This window comes from Drosophila mojavensis, unplaced genomic scaffold (assembly GCF_018153725.1).
Source record: "Drosophila mojavensis isolate 15081-1352.22 unplaced genomic scaffold, ASM1815372v1 contig_16, whole genome shotgun sequence".
Classification (NCBI taxonomy): Eukaryota; Metazoa; Arthropoda; class Insecta; order Diptera; family Drosophilidae; genus Drosophila; species Drosophila mojavensis.
The window spans coordinates 6,401,569-6,422,496 of NW_025318693.1; the positions used below are offsets into that span (position 1 = coordinate 6,401,569).

Consider the following 20,928-nt stretch of genomic DNA (forward strand, 5'->3'; position numbering starts at 1 on the left):
ACGTCCACGTAGTTAGCCAAAATCCAGCATTCCCATCGGCCCAACCCCGACCCCAGCCCAGTCCCCAGCCCAGCCCAGCCCAATCTCACCTGCTTTGCAGTTAGCCCAGTTGACGACAGTCCGACGACCGAAAAAGGGACACCAAAAGCGGCGACATGTTCAACTTTTAATACAACATTGACGTCAGAAACGCAGCCAGTGTTGGGCAACGAGCTGTTTTAGGGGACTAGCGCGCATTATCTCGGCCTGGCAGGCTGAGGGCGGTTGGCTGGCTGGCTGATTTCGTTTCATTTCGGTATGAGTGGGTGGGCACGGGCACTGGCTAATTGGCCAACGGCAGCACAAAATTATAATTTGCATTTATAATTTTATTGACAATAAAAAGTATTTAATTTTTGGCCCAAAAATCTGATGGCCTCGTGCTGTGTTGGCTCTCTGCTCGCAGCTCGGGAGCTCAGATCTCAGAGCTCGTTTTGCCATGCTGCGGGCGTCTAACCAGTTACCAACAAGTCAACGCTGTAACTAATGCTGGGCTATACAACAACAACAACAACAACAACAAACAACAACAAACAACAACAACAAGGACAACAAGCTCGCATTGCGCCAGAATTTGTCATGAAAAATTAAAAAACAAACTGAAAATTGCATATTTCGACAGCTTTTCAGGCGTTTGCTGACGAGCATAAAAGTGGACACTGAATGGGCGTTGAGGAGCGGGAGGAGTGGTTGGGAGTGTGCGAGGATGGCAACTGAAAGGCTAGCGGAAAACTCGAAAATCCTCTTAATAATTCATAAAACTTTAGAAAACTACTTAACTCTCTCAAACTACTAACTGAATCAAACTAAACTAAAGCAACTGCTGGCGCTGATGCGATTGGTCCACAGTAGCTACTATGCCCTATGGAGGCCAAGTGCCTGACGGGGGAATGCTAAGGGAACAACCGGATTGAAAACCTATGCGAGACAGAACGAAGATTGAATACCCTATTGTTGCCGCAGTAGCTATTATTATGTGATGGGAATTTTGAGATTAATTTTACTTAAATATGGGGGAGATATGAAATCTATATGAAGTCCTTCGCAGAAAGAGAGAAAGTGATGGAGAGCGAGAAAACAAGTGACAAAGGGAGATAGTGATAAAAATAGAAAAAGACGGAGATAGGAAAAGTGAATGATAGAAGGAGAGGTAGAAAGAAACAGAGAGCGAGAAGGACCGTGAGAGAGAGGAAAAACGCGAGAGGTGAAGTAAAAGATAGAATGCGCATGAGAGAGAGAGGGATAAATATAAAGATTGCTGAACTGATCTCAAAGACAGAGACGAAAAGAAAAGATGAGAAAAAACACAGAGGGAGACATAAAGATAAGAATTAATAAACTGGTATCAAGATAGAAGAGATAAAGAAAGAGAGAAAGATATATCTAAACACTGTATCACATAATTAATATGCCCACTGCAAGGGTATATAAAAAAGCGAATCAACGAAAGTGGGCGTGGCACTGGTAGTATAGCTACAATTATAGTTGCCTTCTCCACATTCTCAGCTTTTCAACTGCTGCGCTGCTTCGCTGCTGAGTTGCCGAGCTGCTGGGCTGCTGAGAGAGCTGCACGCCGCTGGGCAGTCGTAAACTTGACCAAGTTTGTCGCCTTTCGAGTCGCAACTGGGCACAGAATGATGAGGCCCAGCCCGGCAACGGTTCATCATATTTACAGCTTTGTTAAGTTATTGTAGCTGGAATCTTGGCCGTTGCATGAAAAATGCATGAATGGTGCCAGCAACGAGGAGAAGCTCAAACAAATTTAGTTGATTCTATTGTTCGGATTGCCTATTTATAAGCTAATCTGGAAGAGCCAAAATACGTGTGTTTGTATATATATAGATGTATATATGTATATATATAAGAAAAGTTGTCGTTGCCCAAGTTTTGCGCTTTTCAATTCCTGGAAAATGCTTTTAGGCTGTCAGTTTAGTTTGCTGCTGCGACTGTCTTTGTAATTGAAAAGCCAAATGCCTTGTTTTCAACTTGATGCGCTACACTCAAATGTTGTTGCCTTGCAACAGCTGGACTAGGGAAACTACAAATGCTGAAGCTGATATACTCTTGCAGAAATGTGGCTTCGGTGTGCTCAACTCGTAAAGCTATATGTTTCGTACTTACAAAGCTCTATGCTTGAATACGAAAGACTTTGAAAACTAAATTTCTATGGAAACTATAAAATAGAATACTATAAAATACAAGTCGATTCAAAGAACTTAAACCTTAAATAGTGCCGACATAACAATGTCTAGTATAAATGCAAAGATCAATGATGATATAAACTTCAAATATTCTTCAGGGCTTTATATATCAAGAATTTTATTTTCAACTAGATAGATAGATAAAATATAATATAATAATTTATAAATGATTTATAAATGATTGATTTAAGCGAAATATTTTAGGACTCCTCTTGTCTTTATCTACTCAGCTCTCAGTTAGTCTAAGCCTTGTCGCTTACACAACATTCATGGAGCTTTAGTTAGAGTATACCATGTTTTGGTACTGCAAAATGTGAAGCCACTTTACTAAAACTCCATAAACAGAATTTGAAATGAATGCCGCTTGTACAGAGATGGCTTTGGTTATGCCATCCTGCTGCGTCCTGTTGCCCTTTTCGGCTGCTATTGCCGCTGCTGTTGCCGCTGCCGTTGCTCCTTGGTCCCTTTCATTGAGCTGCTTCAACTAATTGGGTCAGCGGCTGTTGGTCATTGACCATTGCAGCTGCCAGCAATTTAAGTTGTAATTAACTCAAGTCTCTCATGCACACATAAAACCCCAAAGAAATCCCAATGAATCAAACGAACAGTTGCCAATTAAAAAAAAGATTCGCTCTTTGGCTGCAAGAGTCAATAAATAGATCTAGCAGCTATCGCATATAATGTGAAGGATGTTCATTAGAGTTTAGCCAATTTGGACATTTATATTGTTGCTTAGATATGCTGGGATAATTAATTATGAATACACTTCAGTTTAGCAATGTCTTTTATTCTTCTAAGCTAAAATAGACCCATCCATAAATTCAAACCTTGAAGTGTTGAATATTTTTAACCTATCGCTGAGGTTGCAAGGGTCAGCGTGCGTCTATTACATATCCTATATCTATCGCTGAAACTGTAAGGGTCAGTGTTTATTTGTCTATTTTAGGATTCCACACACGTGGCCCTTATTTATTTTTATCTGTTAGTTGTTTATGAATAATCACTCGATTGTTTGCTAACATTAAGCAACAACAAGTATATAAAATAGTTATCTTCTTTTCAATATTTATTGCATAAAATTCAATTAACTAAAATATTATTAATTTATTTTCAATTATATTTAATATTATTTATTCAATATTAAATTATGTAAAACCGAAATTGAATATATCAATTTGTTTATAAATATGTATTGAATATACGTATACGTGTTTCGTGTCCATAGCAACATGAACTTCTGTGAAGTCCATTAATTTTATTTTTATGCTGCTTTTTGCTGCGTTTTTAATGTAATTTGTAATTAACTAGAAACTCAACCCTCTCTGTAATTATTCGACACATTAAACGTTTTGTGATTTATCCGATGCGAATTAATGAATGCGAATGAGCTCAGCGAACGGCGGAGGGGCGGAGACGAAACAGTAGATGTGGCAAAGGTGCGCCAGGACAATGAATATAAAAGAAAGGTTTTTAGAAATTTTAAGCGTTCGCAATCCCAGGACCCTGGGGACACATTAGAGCGACATAAAGAATGAACAACACAAAAATAAAAAGGAACCAAAAAGAATGAGAAAAAAAAAAACAAAGAAAGACAAAGCAAATAAAAGTTAAATAAGAAATGCTTGAAAAGTTTTCACACTCTCTTCGGCTGGCGGATGAATGCTATCAGAGTTTGAGTTGAAGTTGATGCTGTTGCAACATGCTATGCCACATTTTTATATACCGTAGAAAAGTTGCAGATGGGGTATACTAGAGTAGGAGGTCACATCAAATCTCTAGAAGGAACAGAGACAGCCACTTGGGTTTATGGAGACTGTAGTAAGCAAATATTTTTACCTAAGTATAGAGTATCTTGCAGTTGTTCATTAAGCACCACTTCTCACCACTTTGACTTCTTTGTTCGAGCGTTTTGTACTCAATTTGCAAATTTCTAAATGTTCCAACTTTCTGACCAGCAAAAGTAAAGTGCTTTTTGGGCTTGACCTGAGCTGTAAATGTTATTTTTCATTCTATGTTGTTTCTATTACTTTTTTTCTGATAAATATTTTCAGTGAGAATGTCGGAGATGGGTGCTGCTGTGTTCAAATGTGTTTAAGAAATAAGGTGTAACTTGTAATTTAATAGAGCATATAGGCAAAAAATTTAATCCCCGTTACGAGCTGTACTTTGTTCATAAATCTCTTCTTACAGACATGCATGTATATATATATATTTGGAGTATCGATAATTATCGATACTGAAATAACACTCTGACAGTTATAAAATCATATTTTATGCCTATTAATACTTTTCCACAATAATTAGTATTTATTATTATATTTATTTTATAACTATTGATATTATTTAAAAATTATTTAATATCAAATTTAAATCATATTTTAAATATTATAAATAATTCCCAATAATTTAAATTAAATCGAGCAAAAAATGATCTCATTGCCATTTCAAATTATCGGGACTCGACTGTATTTGATTGCCATAATCAAGCGCAAAAGTGATTTTTATCAATATGCAATTGGAGTCTATAATATCAAGCTGCTGGCAGTAGGAAGATCTTTGCCTGCTGCTAAAGACAAGACATCTGTCAGTCGAGCATTCCCTACTTCGTCCGTTTTTGTTGAATTCTCTTTAATAGGCAGCACTTAAAAGCCGTTTAATATTCTTCCGCATTGCTTTGGCCGCATTCAGGGGCTGCACCACAGTGCCCAGCGGTTGGGGTTATGAACCCAATGGGCGTCTAAGGAAATGCAACTAATTTTTGGGATAGACTGCATATGAAATGCGCACAAAAACAGCACCATCTGGTGCTCTTGCTACTTCTCCTCTAGCTGCTGCTGCTATTGGGAGTGGAGTGGACTGAAATCCTGTGGGCTCGACCATGTCAAGTAAATGAATATATGAGTATGCTATACGAATAACTGCAGTTCCTCAAAACCAAGTCAACATCCTTTTTGGTTAGCAGCATAACGGAGGCAGCATTATTATTGCTGCTGCTGCTCGTTGTTGTTGTTGTTGTTGCTGCTGCAGCTGCTGCTGCTGCTGTTTGCTTAACACACTTCCACTTTACTCAATGGCCGCTGCAGTGCAGCACACTCACACATACACACACTTACAGATACATACATACATACATATATATTCATACGTATGAATGAGCTATGTAAATTCGAGGTGTTTCATTAGACTTTAGATTATGCCAGGTTTTCGACTATTCTATTCAAAAGACAATTTCTTTCAAAATAATGGAGTTTTAATTGGTATTAATTAAACAAATTTCATGATGAGAAAAAGTGAAAAAGAGATTGAAAATATAACATTTATAGAAATATATGTTAGGAAAAATCTAAAAATCTAAAGCATAAATAAAATATATATACAATATATATGTTGTTTAAAACAATAAATAGTACTACAAAAGCAATATAAATATAACAATATGACGAAATATGAATATGGATAGATGAGATCAGTGATCTCCATTACCATGCTTTAATTTCCCTATACTTGATCATGTTGCCATTGGGAATGATCGTAAAACAATTGTTTCTTTCGTTATATAGAGCTCTTGACATGCTCGTGCTGGAACAGTCACTTCTAACTATAGTTTAATATCTACCTTAAACTTCCGATCAGCCTATCGTTTAGGCTGTAAAAATCTATAAATAAAAGTTAAGAACAATCAAAGGCAGTAACATTTAAAGCGCACCTCGCCTAGCCAAATGCACTTACGCATGAAGTATGAATGTATGTATATATATACACATGCATGTGTGTATCTCTGTGTGTGTGATAACTGTGTGTACTGTTGTAATAGACGGCTAGCCGTTTCCGTTTTGGCCGCACGTTTGTCCAAGTTCTTATCTTTGACGAGCAGCGCTCGTTCAACATTAGCCTTAGCCTTAGTCCTAGTCCTGTTACTGCATGCTTCACCTTCTTCTTCTTTTGCTATTATAACAACTACTCCTTCTTCTGCTTCTTCATCTTCTTCTCCTTCTTCTTCAACAGTGTCGCCATCTTATGCCACAGTCGCTGTTGCATCTACCACTTCCGGTTGCGGCATTTCACATTCTGTTGCACGTTTGTTTGTATTGTAATTGTTCGTCCCGACAAAATATATATTCATGTGTGTGTATGTGTGTCTGTATGCATACAAATAACCGTCGTGTACACACCATCGGTGTTTATGTATGTGTGTGTGCACAATTGTTGTGCTTATTGTCATTTGCCTCCCGTTGTTGCTAGTCTCGCTGGCTCAACTGCTTCAGCTCGTCAACCGGCTGCAGCGTTGCGGTTACTGTTTATACCCTGTAAGTGCAGAAAATCCTTTAATATGGTGAGTCTGATGCAAGTTTCCATATGTATGTAACAGGTGTGTATCGATAGGTAACTATTTTCTTTGAGGACATGCGATATACGAGGCTAAATGTAGGTCAAGTTTATCAAAACGATACACATTTGGAATTCCATATCTCAGTCACAATCGATAAATATAGATAAATAATTTGTATAAGACTAAAAAGTAATGAGTGAACAAGCTAAACCATTTTTTCTCAGACTCACGATTCACAGGGTATTCATAATCGTTCAGCGTTGAGCCAAGCACAGTTGCTTATTGTGTTTGTTGTGCGTTTTTGCGGTTGCACACAAATATACTGTTGGCTGGCTGGGCGGCTGCTTGGTTGCTTGGCAAGCCCAAAGCTAGTGTAGCCAGTGCTGTGCACACAGAAGAAACTGCTGCTGCCCGCCGTCCTCCTGCCGCTGCTGCTGTTGCCGCAGCCTTTTGGCTACCAAATTGTGCCATGTCGCTGAGGTCATGTCCATGTCGCTGGCGTCGCCGTTGACGTCGATGATTTCTGTGCAGCAGCAGCTGTAGTTGTAGCTGTAGCTATAGCTGGAGATGGCCGGAGATAGAGATGGAGCTAGCAATGGCGATGGAGATAGAGATGGAGATGGAGCTGGAGACGGCGTCAACTCAAATGGTTTTCAGTTGTATAGCTGCCAAGTGCAGCGCAGCTGCAGCGTCAGCTCGGAACGGAATTGCAGTGCGGCCACACAAGGAGTGCGAGTCGGAGCCAGACAACACACAATGGCAAACAATTGTAAGCGGTGACAGGGCAACAACTGTAACCAGCTGGGCGGAGTGTCCTTAAAGCGTTTTTCTTCCTGCTGCTGGCCTTCCAAAGGCGAATGTCCTGTCACAGTTGCTGCTCCTGCTGTTGCTCCTCACGTACAGTGCGCACACTTTGCTGACAGATAATTGCATTGTGCTGTCCATGTGTGTGTGTATGACTGTATGTGTGTGTGTGTATTTATGAAACCATTTCCATTTCCGTAGAGCAATAAAACTCGCAACATGGTCACTAATCTGCGCCCGAGGCGGCCAAGTGTCATTAATTTTATTTTTCTGTGACATTTTCCGATTATATGCGGGATTTGCTTGACTGCCAACTTGCTGATGCGTCTGGCCTATACACCCACACCCACACACAGGCACAGGCACTCACACACACCCCCTCCAGCCCAGTTTTGTGCACAAGTTTTGCAGTTTACACTTGGCTTGTTGTCCTTGAAAGATTGAGGCGCCTTAATGTTCACAAACAAATAGGCGTGCGATAAGAGCAGCTTGTTCCACTTTTTCATCATCTTATTTTTTGCAATATATACCCAGTGCTTAGGTGCTTGGGTGGGCTGTTATATGGGCATATATTAAGCTCTTTGTGTATGATTCATGCAATACTGTTTTATATTGGCTGTTTCCTGATTCATTCTTGTTTCTCTGGCTTATTGACCAAAATCTATCTAAATTCCGATCATCTGTATCCATTGAATTCAATTTTTTTTTAGTACATGACTTGTTTACATAATATTGATAACTATGGATTACTCTAACGATTTGTCATAATAATCTAAATCTAGTTATGCATATGTTATATTACTATAATAATAATATAGGTATACTCTTTTTTAAAATTTAGTAGTAAATTTAGTAGACTTTTTTAGTAAGTACCCTCTATAAAAGACCCGCTCTACTATTTTACGATAGTTATCGATGAATATGTATAATCCCTAGTGCTCCTATCTGTATGCATTGAAACTTATTTAATATTACTTGCATACCTTACTAAAAATATCGATCAGCATGATAATTTCACATAGTAATCGATTATTAATGCCATGCTAGATATACAGTTGTCATCTATGCTTTAATAGCTATTGAATCTTACTTTAAGAGCTTACGCATATAAAATATATAACATATTAAAAATTCTTTTCGTAATCGATATTATAGCACTTAATCAGAATGTTTAGATATACCACATATCTAATTAATTAATCGATAATTATTTAATTTTATGTAAATATATGTAAACAAAACTCTTTTCTAGTTAGAGAATAATTACTTTATAGTTGATAGTCCAGAGATTGATAATTGATTATTATCGATTTTTTATACTCGTTTATACCAGACTCGTCGCCAATTATAGGATAACTACTCGCAATGCACGCTCCACTCTGTAATGCTCTTTTATTTGCTTTTTTTCTGTTAGCACTTGTTTTGCCTTTTCGTTAATGTTTGCTCAATTTAAAAAGTTTTCTATCGCCATTTGCATTTGCACGCACTTTCGCACGTGCCTCTGCCTCTGTCTCTTCTTCTGCCTTAGCCATAGTCTCTACAGCAGCAACAACAGACAAGGGGCGGCGCCTGTGGAGGTGTTGCCATGTGGCTCAGGCTGAGGCTGAGGCAGAAGCTAAAGCATTTGCATACGCACCGTGGTACGAGCTGGACGTTGTCAAAGTAAAACTTTTCTTATATAAATATATAAACTTTTTTGTTGTTGTTGCCAAAAACTTTTTGTTTTTTTCTATCTATTTTTTGCTTTTTGTTATTTATTTTTTGCACTTTGTCAGTTTTAATTTGGTAATGCAGTGCAGCCTCCTTCCATAAACGTGGCGCCTGAACAATGAATTCTGTATATGTAAATATAGAGAGATATCTATATGTATGTATGTGTAGATATCTTCCTTTTTTGTAGCTTGTTTGGTTTTTTCTTTTGTGAGGGTCCGCCCCTGTAGAATTTCAATTTCATTAGTTTAACAAATGAGCGGGGCGTGACAAGTTTTAATTTACATGCCGGACCGCAGCTGAAATTGCATGTCAATTGAATTGCGGACGGTGGAAGTTTGGTGTCGTAGCACCATGCGGTGCCAAGTTTGGGTTCAAAGTGGGTCATATTGTGGTGCAGTTAGTGTTAGTGTTTTATGCGACACATGTGTATTTAAATATTAACAGCTCGTAAAATTGTTGATGGTTAGGGCCAGCCAGCCAGACAGCCGGCCAAACGCTTTATGCTTTATGTATGTCTACCATTTGCAACTTTTCCTGTGCATTATTTACGAATGCATTGCAGTTAAGCATACTAAATGCGCTCTCCTGAGAGTACCTGGAGAGGGAAAGAGAGAGAGAGAGAGATAAAGGCAGGGAGAAAGAGACAGATGTAGAGGGAGAGCGTATTGAAGAAATATTGAAATTGAAAACTGATGTGGGATTTAAGAGTGAGAGAGTGAGACTTTCAAAATTTAGTTGATGAATAAAAACAACTTTATTATCTTGAATACATTAAATCTGATTAAATTTTATATATCACACTAGAAACATGTTAATCAAATTTTTATGTTCTATAATGTATATTTATTATTTTATATTATAGTATATTATTTTATGATATGTACATACAACAAAAAGTGTATTTTAAAAAAAAAAAAAAATCTTTTCGTGTTTTATAACATATTTTCTGCAAACATTTTAGACACTCTTCTAAGGTTAAACATAACACAATGTCACTCAAAATTCACACTGCCATCTCCTTGAGCGTCTGAATTATCCTATGACACTGAAGTAATTATGAAATATTATATATTCAATTTTCGAAGATGCCATAGACAATAAATCCCTTGACCCAAAGCCTGTCTGAAATTAAAGCAGAGCTCATCAAAAAGTTGTAAAAATAAACTTGATTGTTTTCTTTGGAGTCCCATCTATTGACACATTCGCATTGCGCATGTAAATAATATTTAATAAGAGATGAAAATAAAAAGGCTGGCCTTTGACCTCTGTTTTCCATTTTGACAGACTAAAAGAAAAAGCAGAACTTTTCAAGGGTAACAGCTTGCAGCACTCTGAGGCGAGACAGGTTCATCCAATTGAATTTTACGATTTGTTTTGTTTATCACCAAAAAATACCTTGTGACCGAGTGGTTTGCAGCTTACCCCACCAGTGCCAAGTATCATCATCTCTCGCTTTCCACTTAAGCGGTCCAATAAATGGCTGAGCATCGGCTTACTCCTAAAAGCATTTAGGCACAATTCAGTATTAGAGATGTGATTTGAGATAAATACTTGTGTATACTTGGGCAAGAAATGAGACGAGTATATTAGCTGAGTGCCGATCTGTTTATAGAATTGGAATGGGTATATAATATATAAATTAAAATAAATTTACAATTGCTTATCCTATTAAGGAGTCAGTTATCTGATATGATAACTTGAAACTGCAATAAAATACTCAAATATAACATTTCGAAGAAAAATATTCAATTAATGTAGTTCTACAAATGTCAAATGTGATCAACATTAAATAACATTTGGACTAGAAAACTAGAATATGGTAAACAAATTTAAGATAAAAAATTTTAAGCGCATTAAATAGTGAAAATCTTAAAAATAGTTCAAAATTGAAATACATAAATATCAATGTGTACATATGTAGTTAGAACTGGCAGATAAAGAGATGTAGATATCCTTTATATGTAGAACTTGGAATTATGGAACTCATTCTTTGTTCCGTTGAAAATAGAACAAAATTGGTTGACCTTTTGTTCAAGTCAGCCTGCAACGAGTATTATAAAGTTTAATAAGCACAATGGCATCATTACCTCAGAATGAATTCTTTTCAAGAAGTCTATATTAATAAGGCTATTTAATATCTATATAAAGCTATACTACAAATTTGCTGTACTTAACAATATATATGTATTTGTATGAATTGTATGTATATTTATTTAATAATACAAAATTCATTCATATTTAATACATAAACAAATATATTCTTTTATGAAATGTCAACAACAATTAAATCAACAATTACCTATTTTAATCTTATATTTATTTAGCCATCTCAGCAATTGCAGCTCACAAGTTGCAGCTAATGAGGCGAGAGCTTTGCACAAAGTCTAGACTGAAGAGCGAAAATTGAAAATAGTTTCTGATTACACATATATAATTGCAATAAGTGCTGCATACAAAGTAACAGTTTATGAATTAATTAAGTTAAGTATACGCCTCGTTGTCTGCATGCATTTAATTGAAAACATCTCAAGCGTCTGTTGGGCGAAACAGTCTCAAATGCCAATTAATATTTCATCTTCCGCACATGTCAATATTAATTTCAAACGTCTTTCATAAATGCTCATATATACACTCTATGTATATATGTATGTAAGGCAGCTCACAAAAGTTTTTAAGATTCAGAAATCTCTGTGGATTTCATTTCACGCATAACTGAGAAAATCAAAATGAATGGCATTGTTCTTAGCAGTTGCTTTTTAAATATGATGAGGCTGTCTGGCTAGCAACCTTTGCACTGTAATGGTATCAGGGTATAAAAAACAATCTGAATTTTAGTAAAGTCCGATTTTTTGCAAACTTTTGAAAATGATATCCATATGAGATTTACGATTTATTCAATTAATACTTCAGACTTTTTTTATTTGAATATAATAAAAATGATTTTATCAAAGTTTTCTTTACATTGAAATCAATTTCTGCGAGTTTTTTGTACGTTTATTTAAAAATATATTATTATAAAATATTTTTTCAACTCAATTTGAATTAAATAAAAAATAAGTTTATTCAGTAAAGAAAAATTCTTGAACGAAATTTAATCACGTTTAATCAGCTTAAGGCAAATGTTTTCCTGCAATAAACTTGCAGCTTTTGCAGGCTGAAAAATCAATTAAAAAGATTCACAGTCAAATTGCAGGGTATTTTCCAATTGGGATGCCTCTAATTGCAACATTTGTTTAGCTTTATCAATTTTAGTAAAATTAATTACTTCGCCACAATGGCAGCCATGCCAAATTGTTGTTGTTGTTGTTGTTGGCTGCACAAAGAAATCCAATTACGGAATACAATGCGAGGTATATGCCATTTGCCCAATGCATTGGCCCAACTGAGCCAGGTCAACTGCCAACTGCCAAATGCCGAGCGGAAAGTGATTTTAGCTTAGGATTTCAACAGCTCTGCAACTAAACGTCGATGCCTGCACTTGGCATATTCGATTCCACATACTTATGGAGCGTAAGTTTGCTATAATTGATCTGTATCAGTTAATTGATTTGCTTTATGAATTGCGGCTGCAGCAGTCTTTCCGCAAATCCACTGAGATCCTATCATAATATTTTTTTAATATTCTGCAGTTTGTTTCCTCTTCTTCTTTTTTATTTCTTTATATTTTTGGCAATTGGCTATTGAATTAGCTTTTTGGCTTTTGCGGCCCACTGTGCTACATTTATGAATATATCAACGAGTCGAATCAAGTCGAGTCGAGTCGAGTGTCTGCCGTTGCGGATCTCTTTAAGTGTGTTTGTGTGTGCTCATAAAGCTGCACAAATAAAACTGTCGACGATTGTAAAGCACACACACACACACACATAAACATACAAACAGACAGACAGATAGACAGATAGACAGACAGACAGTGTGGCATGTGGCAGCCACAAAAGGCAGCAGGCAAAAAATCAGTTTGAATTGGCAGAGCAGAGGCGGCGGCGGCAGCAGTGCTGGCTGAGGGGTGCTGCCGCTGCAATTGCGCTGCCAACTGCTGCACTGGCACAGGAAATATTATCCGCATTGCCAAAGCATCTTAGCCAAGTTAGAGAGAGATGGCGAGAGAGAGATGCGCCATGAATGAGAGGCTGAGGCTCACGATGAGGCTGAGGCTCACGATGAGGCTGAGGCTGGGGCCTGAACAAAGCGCAAAAGCGGCCAAGTGAATTTCTCAAATACAAATTCAAATGGCAAATTGACAAATGAACCTTCAGAGCATTTTTCGTTTTCATTGTATGTATGTGAATGTAGGTGGGTAATTCTGCAGTTTTTGCAGCATTTGCCTGCTGCTGTTGCAGCATGAGGCAAATTTTACTTGTGCCTCATTTTCAAGCAGCAGCCTGCGTCTCTTTGAAGAGAAAACAAAAAAAAAAACAACAAAAAAAAAAAAAAAAAAAACCTAAAAGAGAAAAAGTATAAAAAAAAAAAAAAAAAGAATAACCATTCGACAGGCTTTTGATGCTGATTTTGTGAAGATGTCGAGTGGGCAGCGGCGCCGCGTGGAGGGCAGAGTGTGGCTCAGAGCTGTTGCGCCGCATTGTTGCTCTGTGAAATACCCAGCGAACAACTCGAGCCTCCCACCATTCTTAACGTGAACAACAAACTACAAATTGTTGTTGATAGGCCATTTTAAAGCTTTGGCTAAAGGCCGATGCTATTGGCCCATTGTTTGGCATTTCCATTTACTGGTCGAGCTTCGGTAAATTGAGATTACCAATGAGCCAACTACAATTACAATCAACAATAACAACAACACAATGCACATTGTTCCTGAAAATGATGCTCTAAGTAAAGTCCATTTTGCTTCTCTCTTTTTTGTAATCCACCATTCCCCCTTTTTGAACGGACTCGCATTCCTTAAAAACGGAAGCATCTGAATTGTGCCGGGCCAGCATTGAAAACTAATCCGAATGCCGCACTCAGCTGCAAATGACGTTTTTTCTTCAGTCCTCTGTTCTCTATCGAACGTTGTTGCTGGCGTTCGAGGGTTGAGAAAATGTTGAATGCGATAGAAAGATTCTGTACTTGATTTTAATGTAAGAGCAAAGGAAACGATACTGAGATTATTGTAGTCAAATCAAGCTCAAACCTCAAATGCTGTAAGACAGCGCCAGAGTCAAGGGCAGACAGATATCTAGGGAATTCAGAGTTTGAGTCCCAGTCGGGTGCGAGAGTGTTGTATTGCTGTAGTCGAAGGTCGAAATAGTCAAGGACTAGATTTATGCTTGCAGACATAATTCTTGGAATTGAAGCAGTTTCGATGATGATAATAATAATTATGCTAATAATGATAATAAGAAAATTGAAAATTAGTTGAGGCATAGCAAAATAATTTATGACTTTTCCTACCAATAGTAAAATATCTGCATCTTCTCTATTACTATCTCTTTTGAGATAATTTATATATATATATATATATATATATATATATATATATATATATATATATATATATATATATATATATTTCCTTTCGATACTTTCCTTTAACAATCAGTAATATTAGAGATATTCCTTATGTTAAAACTCAAACTTTAAACTTGCTTTTGCCATTATATTTATTCAATTGCAAAACTTATTCAAACTACAAATATTAACTCTTAGTTTTACTTTCTTTTACTTCTTTTAGCTGGTCAACATTTGCTGGAACGCACTGAACCTAACTAAAGGGAGACATCAAGAGACAGATATATACATCAAGAGTGAGCGAGTGAGGTGGTGCGTGTGTAGTGAAGCGACAAAGAGAGCTCAATAAAAAAAAAAAAAAAAAAAAAAAAAAAAAGAAAAAAAAAAAAACGAGCAAAAAAAACTAAATTCGATAAGAAACTGTCGCAGTCGAGTGCAGCGGCAAAAATTTGCCTTCAGTGTGCCAGAAAAGTGGCCAAAGTGCCGAGTAATATGTAATGGAGCCCCCTTTCGCCAGCGACGGCAACATGATGTGAAACATGGCAATCGAATCAGCCAAAGCCATTTAGAGTCATCAATTGGCGAGGTCGCGACCGAGACTGGGGTCCAGGTCCAGGTCCAAGTCCAGCGGGCAGAGGGTCAGACGCAGCGAAAAATACGCAGCGGGACAAATGCACAGCATGGCAGCGAAATGGAGAACCAAAAGCAGCGGCAGTAGCAGCAGCGGCAGCAGAGAGAGAAGCTGGGGCAGCAGCAGAGGGAGCAGCATCAGCAGCAGCATCCGGCTGCCAGGTAAGTGGCACATAAAACAAAAGCTTGAACCAAAGGTCGTCAATCATTGGATTTTTTGTTCAATGGAAGCAAGTGGAACAGAAAGACAGAGAGAAAGAGAGAAAGAGAGAAGAAAAGATGGAGAGAGAGAGAGAGAGGGAGAGTATTATAATTTTGTCATGAATTGTGTTACCAATGGAAGATATATACACTTATAAATGTATATGTTTATATGGGTATACAAAAAATTATATTTACATATATACTTATTTATATCATGAAGCTTGAATTTGAGCCAATTGATACAATTGGCTGTTTCTGGTTAATAAGAGATTTTATTTATTCGAGCGACAAATGCAGTAATATATATATTTAACATTATTGGATAAAAGTTTTCCGTCTGTCTCTAGTCATGCCAATGTCTTTATAGCTGTAGCTAATAAAAATTTTTTTATTTCGTAAATAAATCAAATGTCTCGGAATTTAAGCCATAGTTTCGCACCATTAGAGCAGCAAGTTTATCTTTATAATTTGGCAAAGTCACAGCAAAGTCAAATATAATCTAATATGTAATCAACATGTCTTAACGGTTATTTAATCTTAAATCATATTAGAGTGAATAGATTGTTTGGCATAGGAATAATTATTGAGATATTCAATTGCTTATGTTAAAACACATTTCAACATCAATTTCTTATAAGACTAATCAATTTTCCAAGACCTCTCAAACAAATTAGGCATTCATAAGGTCTACTCACAGGCACATTTATTTTTCATATATTTACAATATAATATTCAGAGAAGTGTATTCATTCTTCGCCTAGTCAAAGTTAATATTATTTCTTTTCTGTATTTATTTCGCTTTAACTTAATCTTTGTTTCCTTTCTCTCTCTCTCTCTCTCTCTCATCACACATTTTTTTCTTTTGCAGGCTGGCAGCAGTTGCTTTGGCTCCTGTGCCTCAGCTGCCTGGTCGGCTGGGTGTGGGCGGATGACTGGTCACAGAGTTGCGCCTCGAACTGCACCTGCAAATGGACAAATGGCAAAAAGTCAGCCATATGCAGCTCGCTGCAGCTGACGAGCATACCGAACACGCTGAGCACTGAGCTGCAGGTGCTGGTGCTCAATGATAATCACATACCATATCTGAATCGGGAGGAGTTCTCTGCGCTGGGTCTGCTCAACCTACAGCGCATCTATCTGAAGAAATCCGAGGTCCAATACATACACAAGGAGAGTTTTCGCAACTTGAAGATACTCGTGGAGATTGATCTGTCGGACAATAAGCTGGAGATGATCGACAAGGACACGTTTATGGGCAACGATAGACTGCGCATACTCTACTTGAACGGGAATCCCCTCAAACGGCTCTCCGCCTATCAGTTTCCCATATTGCCGCATCTGCGCACCCTGGACATGCACGACTGCCTGATCTCGTACATAGATCCCATGTCGCTGGCCAATCTCAATCTGCTGGAGTTTCTCAATCTGAAGAACAATCTACTGGAGAGCCTCAGCGAGTACGTGTTCCAGCACATGGGCAATTTGAAGACCCTCTCCCTGGAGGAGAACCCCTGGCAGTGCAATTGCAAGCTGCGTAAGTTTCGCAACTGGTATGTGGGCAGTCGGCTGAGCTCCGTGAGCCTGGTGTGCAAGGGACCGCCGGCGCAAAAGGATCGCACCTGGGACAGTGTCGACGATGAGCTCTTTGGCTGCCCGCCCCGCGTGGAGATCTTCAACAATGAGGAGGCAACGAACATCGACATTGGCAGCAATACGACATTCAGCTGCCTGGTCTACGGCGATCCACTGCCCGAGGTCAGCTGGGAACTGAATGGCAAAATCCTGGACAACGACAACGTGCTCTTCGATACGGAGAGCATCACGTCCGACAAGCTGTGGAGCAATCTGACCGTATTCAATGTGAGCAGCCTGGATGCAGGCACCTACGCCTGCACGGGCACCAATCTGATCGGATCGATGACCCAGAACATTAGCATCTATCTGAGCGAGATTGTCCAGCATGTGCTGGTGAAGACGCCGGAGACCTTCTGGTACTTCGGGCTCATCATGGGCATCTTCGGCACCGTCTTCCTGCTCATCGCCATCTCGTTCGTGGTCTGCCTGTGCAAGCGCACGACGCGCCAGCATCGACATGCCAACAAGGCGGGCGTCAAGTCGAGTGTCAGCTTCAATGATCAGGAGAAGAAGCTGCTGGACTCGAGTGTGACAACGACCACCAATGACCGCGGCGACAGCTATGGCATTGACAACAATCCCAGCTCAATCAACAAGACGGACTCCACGCTCGGCTTCAATCAGATCGAGATCCATGCCGTGGAGGCGCATCGTACGGGCTTGAGCCAGCAGCAACAGCAGCAACAGCAACACCAGCAACAGCAGCAACAGCAGCAGCACCAGCAGCAGGGTCAGGCTGGTCAGCATATGCGGCAGCAGCTGATGACCGTCAAGGATCCCACCTGCGGACTGATCAGTGTGCCCACCTCAATGGCCGGCTATCAGCATCAACATCAACATCAGCATCAACATCCGCATCAGCTGCACTCGCACTCCCATTCGCACGGCCATGGCCAGCTGTCGGAGGAGTTTCCCCTGAATGTGGGCGTCTTCCCACCGCCGCCGGAGTTTTGCTCCAATATTGTGCCGAATCCCACCTTTGGCAACATATTCATACGCGTCTCGGTCACCCAGGATATGCTCGACGGTGCGGACATCAACATGTATCCAGATCTGCTCAACATACCCAAGCGTCTGCAGGATGTCCAGTGCTCGGCGGATGGCAGTGGTGCGGGCAGCAGCAGCAGCACCACCAGCGATGGCCAAACTGTGGCCCAATTCGCCACGCTGCCGCGGCACACGGCCCGCCGTGGCATACTGAAGAAGGACTCCTCGCTGCAGCCGGGGGCAGCTGCAGCTGCAGCAGCAGGAGCAGCTACCACAAATCTCTATCCCCATGACGAGATCGTTACGTACAATCTGGAGGCGGGCGGCTATCATTGTGGCGGTGGGGGCAATGGTGACATGGAGCTGCCGCTGCCACCACCGCCGCCGCCGCCGGCTGTCACCGCCGTGGTCCAGTGCCATCATCCAACGGCAACAGCAGCGGCAGCGGCAGCGCCAACCATGTCCGCAGCGAATTGCGCCAGTTGTATCAACAATGCGCCCACACCCGCCTGCAGCACGCCGCCCATTGTGGAGGCGACTCCGTTGCGTGATAGCTCCGCCTATCCAAAATACGATAATATGGGACGCCGCATCACGGCCAGCGGCGGACTTGGCAACTCGACGCTGTCGCTGCCAGACGAGAACGAGACGCTGTTCAGCGAAACGACGGCCGATGCCAACATGACAGAGGCGGAGACCACGGCCCAGGATCATCAGCATCAGCTGCAGCATCATCATCATCAGCTGCAAACGACGGAGCCGGCGCCGGGCATGGAGAAGGGCAATGCTGGTGCTGGTGCCGGCGAGGGGGCTGGCGAGTTTGTCTCTCTCTAGTATTATGGCACACAGGTGTAAAGCGCGCCACCTGTCGGCCAATAGTTTCGTTGCACGCTAGCACCAGCCTGGCTGGCTAGCGCCCTCTGTCGGTCAATAGATTGTGCTGCAAATACGAATAAGAAAATAAAACTCCACTGTGGCAATCGTTTTGTTTCATATCAGCCAAATTCTTCTCAAGTAACGTTTTAATATATATAATACAAATAAAATAACTGAAAAATTAACAATCTATTGACTGCCTCAGAGCCAATCCAAAGCATAAAGCGCGAATGCGAATCCAAGAGCAATTTATGTAGAATCAAAAGAAATCCTTCGAGAATATGAGAATGTTATGTTAGCAGCGTGTAGAAATTTATAATGATTTCGTAAAGCTCTCGCAAGTTAAGAACAGCAAATACAAAAAAAAAATTAAAACAAACTGTAGTCTAATTAGATGTAAAAACGAAGCACATATAGAATCCATGGTAACCCATTCCTAAATTTTAGATGCAATCCACGGAACAGATTTGCCATTCGCCCCGAATGTCAATTACCAAATCAAAATTTGTCATTCACGGCTGATTGGCTGATTGACGGGGCGAATGATAAATGATGATTCAAAATGTTTCCAGTGGCATTTGTCATAAATCGAGCGTAGTTTGTCTAATTTGGTAAATCGAAAAAAAAAAACAATGCTAGACCAAAGACTTAATTCCATAAGTTGTACAAAATTCGTATGTATAAAGCATATATCTGTAGATATACATATATGGATATAGTCAATATGAACAGTTAGTAATTTGTTTGCTCATTGTATAATCCACTATATATAGATATTAGAGTTCCCCTATCCCCAAGCATATATACAATAAACTATTTTCTAAATATACGTACATATATAAACCTGTACACTTTTTAGCCATGCCCATAGCATACATAGCATATATATATATTAAATATATATTTTAATTTACCTTCATTCATTTTAGTAGACAAATTTTTAGAAATTTTTTAAAATGAAAAATGTTTATTCATTGATTTTAAATGCGCCCAGCTCAACAAGAAAACGAAAGTTGCCAAAAATAAAAGATTTTAAAGCTCTGTTTTAAACGTTAATGCTTTTAACAATTCATCCTCAGCACATTTAGATAAAAAATTAACACACTCACATACATACGTAAACTTAGTTTCTAGCTCTTCCAAAAACCAAAAACAAAATAAATATAATGAAATCGAAAGCAAGAAGCCAAAAACAATTGCGTACCTCTATCTAGTAGAACTTGTTCAGTTTTGTTTATGAATTATTATTTTGTATATTTAGCACAAATCAATTGTAAGCTCGGCTTACACTATGCAACAAACTTTGACTTTTATTTTCACACTTTATTTATTGATGATTGCAGATGCAAATCAAATTTCAAAATATGAACATTATATGTATATAGACTTTTCTAGCTTGTTTTAGAGGAGATTTTACATGCCATTTCACATTTATTAGAATTATGAATTCAGTTCATTACATTAAAAAAAAAAAAAAACATGAATTTTATTTGAATTAAATTTATTTAAATTGACTTCCAAATTTATTAAATTAGTTGCCAAACAGTTTAACAACTGAAATATAAAACTGTGAATGCCATGAAATCTGTTAGGATATGCTCAAAGTCAGCTATAAAAAAAAACTAAAAGTTAGAGGCTAAATACGAAATATCTAATGGAAATGATGAGCTAGGAAATAAAATTATTTCGTTATTTAATTGACTCCAAAAAGTGAGTTTTTATACAAGCTGAATGCATTTTGACTGTTGCATAATATTTTAAAATCTATTTTATCTGTTTTGAGCATACATTGTACATAGATATTTGCAACATAAAAAAAAAAAAAATCTTCAAAAAATTAAATCCAAACTAGTTGAAAAGTAAACAATTTTACGATCTCTAATGGAATATGCATGGGTGTAAATCATATTATATATGTATATCCTCCGTATATATATATTCGTATAGTGTAGGAATCCGAAACAAAAAAACAAAGGCAGCAGAATAATTTTTGTGTAGAATGTTTACAACTCGAGCTTGATAACGTAAATGTAAATTATAAATTTAATAACTAATCGTAAGAGC

The 20,928-nt window shown here is 38.7% G+C and overlaps 1 protein-coding gene across 4 annotated transcripts in view; it reads left to right on the forward strand.

The window, feature by feature from the left end:
- LOC6573248 overlaps nucleotides 1-20,717 on the forward strand; it is a 64,984-nt gene extending 44,267 nt beyond the window's left edge. For all 4 annotated transcript variants that reach the window (XM_032732770.2, XM_032732777.2, XM_032732779.2 and 1 more), the window contains 2 exons: nucleotides 14,756-15,324; nucleotides 16,235-20,717. In XM_032732770.2, the coding sequence (XP_032588661.1) occupies nucleotides 15,204-15,324; nucleotides 16,235-18,822 (2,709 nt within the window). In that variant the 5' untranslated portion in view covers nucleotides 14,756-15,203 and the 3' untranslated portion in view covers nucleotides 18,823-20,717. The remainder of the gene's footprint in view (nucleotides 1-14,755; nucleotides 15,325-16,234) is intronic.
- The last annotated feature ends 211 nt before the right edge of the window (nucleotides 20,718-20,928 follow it).